Here is an 8,492-nt window from a genome sequence, read left to right as displayed (position 1 = left end):
CTCGCTTGTCCCTTTGCAGCAGGCACATGGTGAGTAATATGTTTGGAATATTGAATCACAATAAAATCACAGTATCGAATCGCAATACATATAGAATCGTGATAATCGCAAAACATATTGTATCGGTACCTAAGTATTGTGATAATATCGTATTGTGAGGTCCCTGGCAATTCCCAGCCCTACTGTACATTGTGGCAAATGTTTCATTCTTTAGGCCGATTTGTTTCAGGATGCAGTCAATCGCTTCCAATGGTGAAACAATGGAGCGTTGCGATCCATGAATTGGATGTATGTTCCCTGGTTCAGAGCAGCCTGTTCATCACTCTGTACAGTAGCCCATTTGTCTCCATTGTCACCTTTGACCTGGAGGCAAATGGTGATGAAAGCACCCTTCATTGCATTGGACAATAAAAACGATAGGGAGCTTCTCGAGTCAAACGGCAGAGTAAACAAACATAAATAAAAGAGAGTGGGAATCAATGGAAGAGACTCTGTAAAAACAGGCCCAGCACTGAGCACATACCAGACCAAGAGCAGCACTGGAACACACAGTTATAATGTAAACTATGGCTCCTCTAGCAAAACAAATGATACAGATCATTATCAAAATACACTCACAGTGTATCAAGGTAATAACATTGCTACATTAGGATACATATGATTTAACAATGCCAAATACTTAGTTCTGGGACCATATCTGTCTAATGATACTACATCTCACCCAGTTCTTATCTGTGCTCTCTGTCTGGACTCTCTTTTACTCTGCTGTGAACAGCATATTCAAGGAATGAGGAAAGATAATAATAAGATTATTTTTTGTTTCCTTGTTGCTCTTCATAAAATGTTTACATAACTCTGACCTTACTTTTTAACAGATGAGAATCCAAATGATTATAGCTTTTCTTTCTCTGGCTATATATATATACACATATTAATAAAATCCACATGGGTCCTGTGTCCCTACTGATTCATATTGACTGAAATCTAGCATTGGTGATTATGTTAAGAGATTGTGCAACATCTTGTTTACTGTAATACAGTAGTACAATGTCATTCTGGGAAGTGTTTATTAGAATTACATACTTCAGAAACCAGTTGAACTGGAACTATTTGCAGAACATAAGACATCACAACCGGACAGGGTTTCCACAATCCTTCTGGACTCACAGGTACAGGATATAATTCCTCTGTTCATTTGAACTCAGTCACTACTATACAGTAGATGGGGAAATTATTTATACAGTGATAAAATATGCAAGCGTGGTAACTTCTTTTTAACCATATCTTCTTTACAGTTCAGGTGCTGAGATAGAGTCTGTAGAGCTGATGTATCTGGTTCGTTGAACATTATTGAGAACTGAAATGGAAACCGTCAACAACACAGAGTTCTTGGGGTAAGTGAAACTAATAGGTATTATCATTTACATATATAAAAATCTAATAAAAAATATTTTCATTTTATAACATCTATATTTAATAACAACACATATATACACTTGATTTTATAAAAAAAAACTATTTTCCTAGAATAATCATAATTATAATCATAATAATCTAAAGGATTATGACTACCTTGCAGGGACTTCACACTGAATGGTGACCATCCTCCAAGATTGAAAGAGACGATCAGTAGAGACAGCATAGTGATCAACCCAGCACCACCTGCAAGGTACCTGCTGAAGACCAAGCGGAAGGACGTGGATGGGAGGGACGGAGTCCGGAGATGGACCATAGGAAACCACAACCCTTGCAAGAGGAACAAGACCCTGCTGATCCTAGGAGAGGTTGGGGCAGGGAAGACCACACTAGTCAACGCTATGGTCAACTTCGCCATCAGAGTTAAGTGGGAGGATAACGCCAGGTTCCAAATCACAGAGCGTTTCAAAGACAGAGAGACGTGCTGGGCTCACGATCCTAGAACCAATGCTGTGACAGCCTATGAGATCTTTGGCTGGGAGGACGCTGAGTTGCCTTTCTCTCTCACCATCATTGATACACCAGGGATAGAGGACAGAGATGGACTCAGACCTTTGATAGAGAAACTAAGAATGCTGCTGGAAGAGGAGAGAGTGGACCACATCGACGCTGTCTGCCACGTGGTGAAGGCAACGCAGAACCGTCTGACAGAACATCAGAGAAACATCTTTGACGCGTTCCTGTCCCTCTTGGGCAAGGACATGAAAGATAACATCATCACCCTCATCACTCACTCTGACGAGACCAGACCGGAGGTTCTCGACATCATCATGGAGTACAAACTCCTAGGCGACAAGGTTCCGGTTCACTTCACATTCAACACTCACCTCTTTCAGACCAGAAACCCTTTCTATGACAAAATCTATGAGACAACATGGGAAAACAGCATGAAAAGCATGAGAGGATTCTTTGATAAGCTAAACGGAATGCAACATCAACGCACCAAGCAGACGATAGAGGTATTGGTGGAACGCTTGAAGCTGGAGGACTGTTTCAAACATGGAAGGATCCCTTCAGAGGTGGGAGCAATCTGCTGCACAGTGTGTGAGATGAACTGCCATACCGGGTGCATAGCTTGTCACCCCTACTTCTGCCAAGTCATGTTACGAGGGAAATGCATCATGTGCCCACAGAGATGCAGTCACAAGAAACATGTCAGAGGACACCAGAGATATGCTGACGACCATACAAATCTGAGAGCTCAACTCACAGAATGTTTCCAAAATATGAGGAAGAACGCCTTGATGCCTCACTTGGAGCCGAGTCTCAAGAACCAGATTCAGCGTGCCAACCAGGAGGGAGACAAGCAGAAGTTGAAGGAACTTGAGGAAAAGAAAGGGACAATTGCCGATTTAATCAAGAAGAATATGGAAATGGAAAGAGAGTAGGGTGAGAATTTGCTGTGAGATCACATGCGCAGAATAAAACAGGTGTAGACCTTACCGTGAAATGCTTATTTTCAAGCCCTTAAACAACAATGTAATTCAAGAACTGTAAGTTGACCTTTACATCAGCTTAAAGAGGTCAGCATTGTAGTATGAATGATTTGTTTGCCAGTAACCTTTACCATATGTTAATCAATCTTTAATCATTGTGTCATATTTCTCCAAGTCACATACTGCATGTCAGAAAACATGCATCACCTGAACCCACAACTAGAAATATGATGTATTTTCAAGGCCCAATGCAACCATTTTTATATCAATATCAAATCATATCTGATCTAACAATTAATGACCTTACTGTAATAGATTTCCATAAAAATGAGCAAAACCTGTTTTTTTGCTTGTACTGTCTGGAAGTTGTCTGAGTGGTCTGAGTGGGGAGGGGAACACTAAAAACATTATTGGCATAGAGGTATCTCTTTTCTTTTTTCTCTCTCTTTATTGGTCTATTAACTCAATTACTGCAACAACAAAAAAGCTGAAACTCCCATCCATGCAAACCTGATGACTAGAAGGTCCCGTGTAGATTGTATGTTCAACCACCAACTATCAGGAAAATAACACTTATCAAATGTTTTCACACTTTTACAGTGTTAGTTTCATCAGCTGCATATAACACAAGAAAAACTAAATGTTGGCTGCACTGGGCCATTAACGTTATCATTTACATGGTTTGTAATGAAATGTTTAATATGTGATCAACATCTTTACCTAAATCAAATCAAATCAAATTTTATGTCACATACACATGGTTAGCAGATGTTAATGCGAGCGTAGCGAAATGCTTGTGCTTCTAGTTCCGACAATGCAGTAATAACGAACAAGTAATCTAACTAACAATTCCAAAAAAACTACTGTCTTATACACAGTGTAAGGGGATAAAGAATATGCACATAAGGATATATGAATGAGTGATGGTACAGAGCAGCATAGGCAAGATACAGTAGATGATAGAGTACAGTATATACATATGAGATGAGTATGTAAACCAAGTGGCATAGTTAAAGTGGCTAGTGATACATGTATTACATAAGGATGCAGTCGATGATATAGAGTACAGTATCAACGTATGCATATGAGATGAATAATGTAGGGTAAGTAACATTATATAAGGTAGCATTGTTTAAAGTGGCTAGTGATATATTTACATCATTTCCCATCAATTCCCATGGTTAAAGTGGCTGGAGTAGAGTCAGTGTCATTGACAGTGTGTTGGCAGTAGCCACTCAATGTTAGTGGTGGCTGTTTAACAGTCTGATGGCCTTGAGATAGAAGCTGTTTTTCAGTCTCTCGGTCCCAGCTTTGATGCACCTGTACTGACCTCGCCTTCTGGATGACAGCGGGGTGAACAGGCAGTGGCTCGGGTGGTTGATGTCCTTGATTATCTTTATGGCCTTCCTGTAGCATCGGGTGGTGTAGGTGTCCTGGAGGGCAGGTAGTTTGCCCCCGGTGATGCGTTGTGCAGACCTCACTACCCTCTGGAGAGCCTTACGGTTGAGGGCGGTGCAGTTGCCATACCAGGCGGTGATACAGCCCGCCAGCATGCTCTCGATTGTGCATCTGTAGAAGTTTGTGAGTGCTTTTGGTGACAAGCCGAATTTCTTCAGCCTCCTGAGGTTGAAGAGGCGCTGCTGCGACTTCCTCGCGATGCTGTCTGTGTGAGTGGACCAGTTCAGTTTGTCTGTGATGTGTATGCCGAGGAACTTAAAACTTGCTACCCTCTCCACTACTTTTCCATCGATGTGGATGGGGGGGTGTTCCCTCTGCTGTTTCCTGAAGTCCACAATCATCTCCTTAGTTTTGTTGACGTTGAGTGTGAGGTTATTTTCCTGACACCACACTCCGAGGGCCCTCACCTCCTCCCTGTAGGCCGTCTCGTCGTTGTTGGTAATCAAGCCTACCACTGTTGTGTCGTCCGCAAACTTGATGATTGAGTTGGAGGCGTGCATGGCCACGCAGTCGTGGGTGAACAGGGAGTACAGGAGAGGGCTCAGAACGCACCCTTGTGGGGCCCCAGTGTTGAGGATCAGCGGGGAGGAGAGGTTGTTGCCTACCCTCACCACCTGGGGGCGGCCCGTCAGGAAGTCCAGTACCCAGTTGCACAGGGCGGGGTCGAGACCCAGGGTCTCGAGCTTGATGACGAGCTTGGAGGGTACTATGGTGTTGAATGCCGAGCTGTAGTCGATGAACAGCATTCTCACATAGGTATTCCTCTTGTCCAGATGGGTTAGGGCAGTGTGCAGTGTGGTTGAGATTGCATCGTCTGTGGACCTATTTGGGCGGTAAGCAAATTGGAGTGGGTCAAGGGTGTCAGGTAGGGTGGAGGCGATATGGTCCTTGACTAGTCTCTCAAAGCACTTCATGATGACGGATGTGAGTGCTACGGGGCGGTAGTCGTTTAGCTCAGTTACCTTAGCTTTCTTGGGAACAGGAACAATGGTGGCCCTCTTGAAGCATGTGGGAACAGCAGACTGGTATAGGGATTGATTGAATATGTCCGTAAACACACCGGCCAGCTGGTCTGCGCATGCTCTGAGGGCGCGGCTGGGGATGCCGTCTGGGCCTGCAGCCTTGCGAGGGTTAACACGTTTAAATGTCTTACTCACTTCGGCTGCAGTGAAGGAGAGACCGCATGTTTTCGTTGCAGGCCGTGTCAGTGGCACTGTATTGTCCTCAAAGCGGGCAAAAAGTTATTTAGTCTGCCTGGGAGCAAGACATCCTGGTCCGTGACTGGGCTGGGTTTCTTCCTGTAGTCCGTGATTGACTGTAGACCCTGCCACATGCCTCTTGTGTCTGAGCCGTTGAATTGAGATTCTATTTTGTCTCTGTTAAAAGCTGGCGCTTCAGCTTGTTTGATAGCCTTGGAGGGAATAGCTGCACTGTTTGTATTCAGTCATGGACATTGGCAACCAGCGTTGGACAGACCTCAGAATGCTAGGGGATCAACAAAATGTGGTGCTTTTCCGACCTTATGAGCCCAGGGTCTTTCCACCCCTGGTTGCGCAGTCTGACTTGTTTTCAGATTAGCAGAAGACCACTTCGTTTCCCTCTTTTTCTGAGTCGTTTTTTTGATTGGGTTTGCATGTGATCCACACACTGGTTCCACAGGATCTGGTTGTAAGGCAGAACACAGGATCAGAGCCATCGATGCTTGGGGGGGATATATACGGCGAAGAGAATTCTCTTGGTAGATAATGCGGTCTACATTTGATTGTGAGGAATTCTAAATCAGGTGAACATCGCCCGTCTTCTTACCAGAAAGATGTTTGAAAAACATATTCTTGGTCGTACTGATGGTGAGTTGACGCTGATCTTATATTCAGTAGTTCTTCTCGGCTGTATGTAATGAAACCTAAGATGACCTGGGGTACTAATGTAAGAAATAACACGTAAAAAAAACAAAAAACTGCATAGTTTCCTAGGAACGCGAAGCGAGGCGGCCATCTCTGTCGGCGCCGGAAGTACCTGTGTGTGTTAACCCTTTAAAAACAATATAATTCAAATATGTGCCTAGTTCCAAAGCTATAGTAAGGTGCTTGATCTCAAACCTATGCCCCATCTAGAACTTGAACCCACAACTATACAAACAGTATAGACCCCAGGCCTCCTCTTGGGCGGTTAGAGCATTGGGCCAGTAAAAGAATTCCCAGAGCCGACAATGTGAAAAATCTGTCGATGTGCCCTTGAGCTAAGACCTAACCCTAATTTGCTCAAGGGCACAGTATTACTATGGCTGACCCTGTAAAACAGTGTTTTACTGCACTTATCTGGTGTATGTGAGAATATACATTGAACAGTTTTCCTGAGTTACAATTCATATAAGGAAATCAGTCAATTGCAATAAATTAATTAGGCCCTAATCTACAGATTTCACATGACTGGGAATACATGTTGGTCACAGATACCTTAAAAAAAGGTAGGAGCTTGGATCAGAAAACCAGTCAGTATCTGGTGTGACCACCATTTGCCTCATGCAGCGCGACATATCTCCTGAGCATAGAGTTGATCAGGTTGTGTATTTTGGCCTCTGGAATGTCGTCCCACTCCTCTTCAATGTGTGAAGTTGCTGGATATTGGTGGGAACTGGAACACGCCGTCGTACATGTCGATCCAGAGCATCCCAAACATGCTCAATGGGTGACATGTCTGGTGAGTATGCAGGCCATGGAAGAACTTGGTCATTTTCAGCTTCCAGGAATTGTGTACAGATCCTTGCAACATGGGGCTGTGCATTATCATGCTGAACCTTGAGGTGATGGCGGTAAATTAATGTTACGATAATGGGTCTCAGGATTTCGTCACTGTATCTCTGTGTATTCAAATTGCCATAGATAAAATGCAGTTGTGTTCGTAGATTAAGCCTGCCCGTACCATAACCCCACCGATACCATGGGGTACTCTGTTCACAGTGTTGACATCAGGAAACCACTCGCCCACACGCCACCATCTGCCCGGTACAGTTGAAACAAGGATTCATCCGTGAAGCGCAAACTCTCCAGCGTGCCAGTGGCCATCGAAGGGAAGCATTTGTCCACTGAAATTGGTTATGACGCCGAACTGCAGTCAGGTCAAGACCCTGGTGAGGATGACAAACATGCAGATGAGCTTCCCTGTGACAGATACTGACTGTTAGTGCAGAAATGATTGGGTTGTGCAAACCCACACTTTCATCAGCTCTCCAGGTGACTCCTCTCAGACCATCCCGCAGGTGAAGAAGCCGGATGTGGCTTGCAGGGCTTGCATGGTTACACGTGATCTGCGGTTGTGAGGCCGGTTGAACGTACTGCCAAATTCTCTAAAATGACGTTGGAGGCAGCTTTTTATAGCAAAACAAACATTTAATTAACTGGCAACAGCTTTGGTGGACATTCCTGCAGTCAGCATGCCAATTGTACACTCCCTCAAAACCTGAGACATCTGTGTTATTGTGTTGTGTAACAGAACTGCACATTTTAGAGTGGACTTTTATTCTACCCATGCACCTGTGTAATGATCATGCTGATAAGCAGATTCTTGATATGCCACACCTGTCAGGTGGATGGATTATCTTGGCAAAGGAGAAATGCTTACTAATAGGGATGCAAACAAATGACATTTGAGAGAAAGAAGCTTTTTATGTGTATGGAACATTTCTGGGAGCTTTTATTTCAGCTCATGAAACATGGGACAAACACTTTACATGTTGCGTTTATATTTTTGTTCAGTATAAACTTTTTTAAATTTGTACATTTTATTATTATTACTTATTTAACCCTTTTTCTCCCCAATTGGTAGTTACAGTCTTGTCCCATCGCTGGAACTCCCGTATGGACTTGGGAGAGGCAAAGGTCGAGAGCCATGAGTCCTCCGAAACACGACCCTGCCAAGCCGCACTGCTTCTTGACACACTGCTTGCTTAACCCAGAAGCCAGACGCACTAATGTCCAACTGGCGACTGTTTGAGCCACAGGAGTCACTAGAGTGGGATGGGACAAGGACATCCCGGCCGGCCAAAACCGGGACGATTGGGCCAATTGTGCGCCGCCTCATGGGTCTCCCAGTCGCGGACGGTTGCAACACAGTCCGATCTTG

At 44.1% G+C, this 8,492-nt stretch overlaps 1 protein-coding gene across 1 annotated transcript; it reads left to right on the top strand.

The window, feature by feature from the left end:
* The first annotated feature begins 1,212 nt into the window (after positions 1 to 1,212).
* Positions 1,213 to 3,300, top strand: LOC112237924. Its single transcript, XM_024406522.2, has 2 exons — positions 1,213 to 1,394; positions 1,580 to 3,300. Exons 1-2 carry the CDS (start codon positions 1,363 to 1,365, stop codon positions 2,862 to 2,864), a joined length of 1,317 nt encoding a protein of 438 aa, XP_024262290.1. The 5' UTR covers positions 1,213 to 1,362; the 3' UTR covers positions 2,865 to 3,300.
* The last annotated feature ends 5,192 nt before the right edge of the window (positions 3,301 to 8,492 follow it).

This window comes from Oncorhynchus tshawytscha, unplaced genomic scaffold (assembly GCF_018296145.1).
Source record: "Oncorhynchus tshawytscha isolate Ot180627B unplaced genomic scaffold, Otsh_v2.0 Un_scaffold_4_pilon_pilon, whole genome shotgun sequence".
Lineage (NCBI taxonomy): Eukaryota > Metazoa > Chordata > Actinopteri > Salmoniformes > Salmonidae > Oncorhynchus > Oncorhynchus tshawytscha.
This window is presented reverse-complemented; position numbering and strand designations above follow the sequence as displayed.

What these genes read in the sequence shown, in the direction of transcription:
- LOC112237924 (XM_024406522.2), top strand. Translation starts at nt 1,363, where the DNA reads ATGGAAACCGTCAACAACACAGAGTTCTTGGG. An exon ending in AACAACACAGAGTTCTTGGG is followed by an intron (nt 1,395 to 1,579) that starts GTAAGTGAAACT and finishes ACTACCTTGCAG; the next exon opens with GGACTTCACACTGAATGGTG.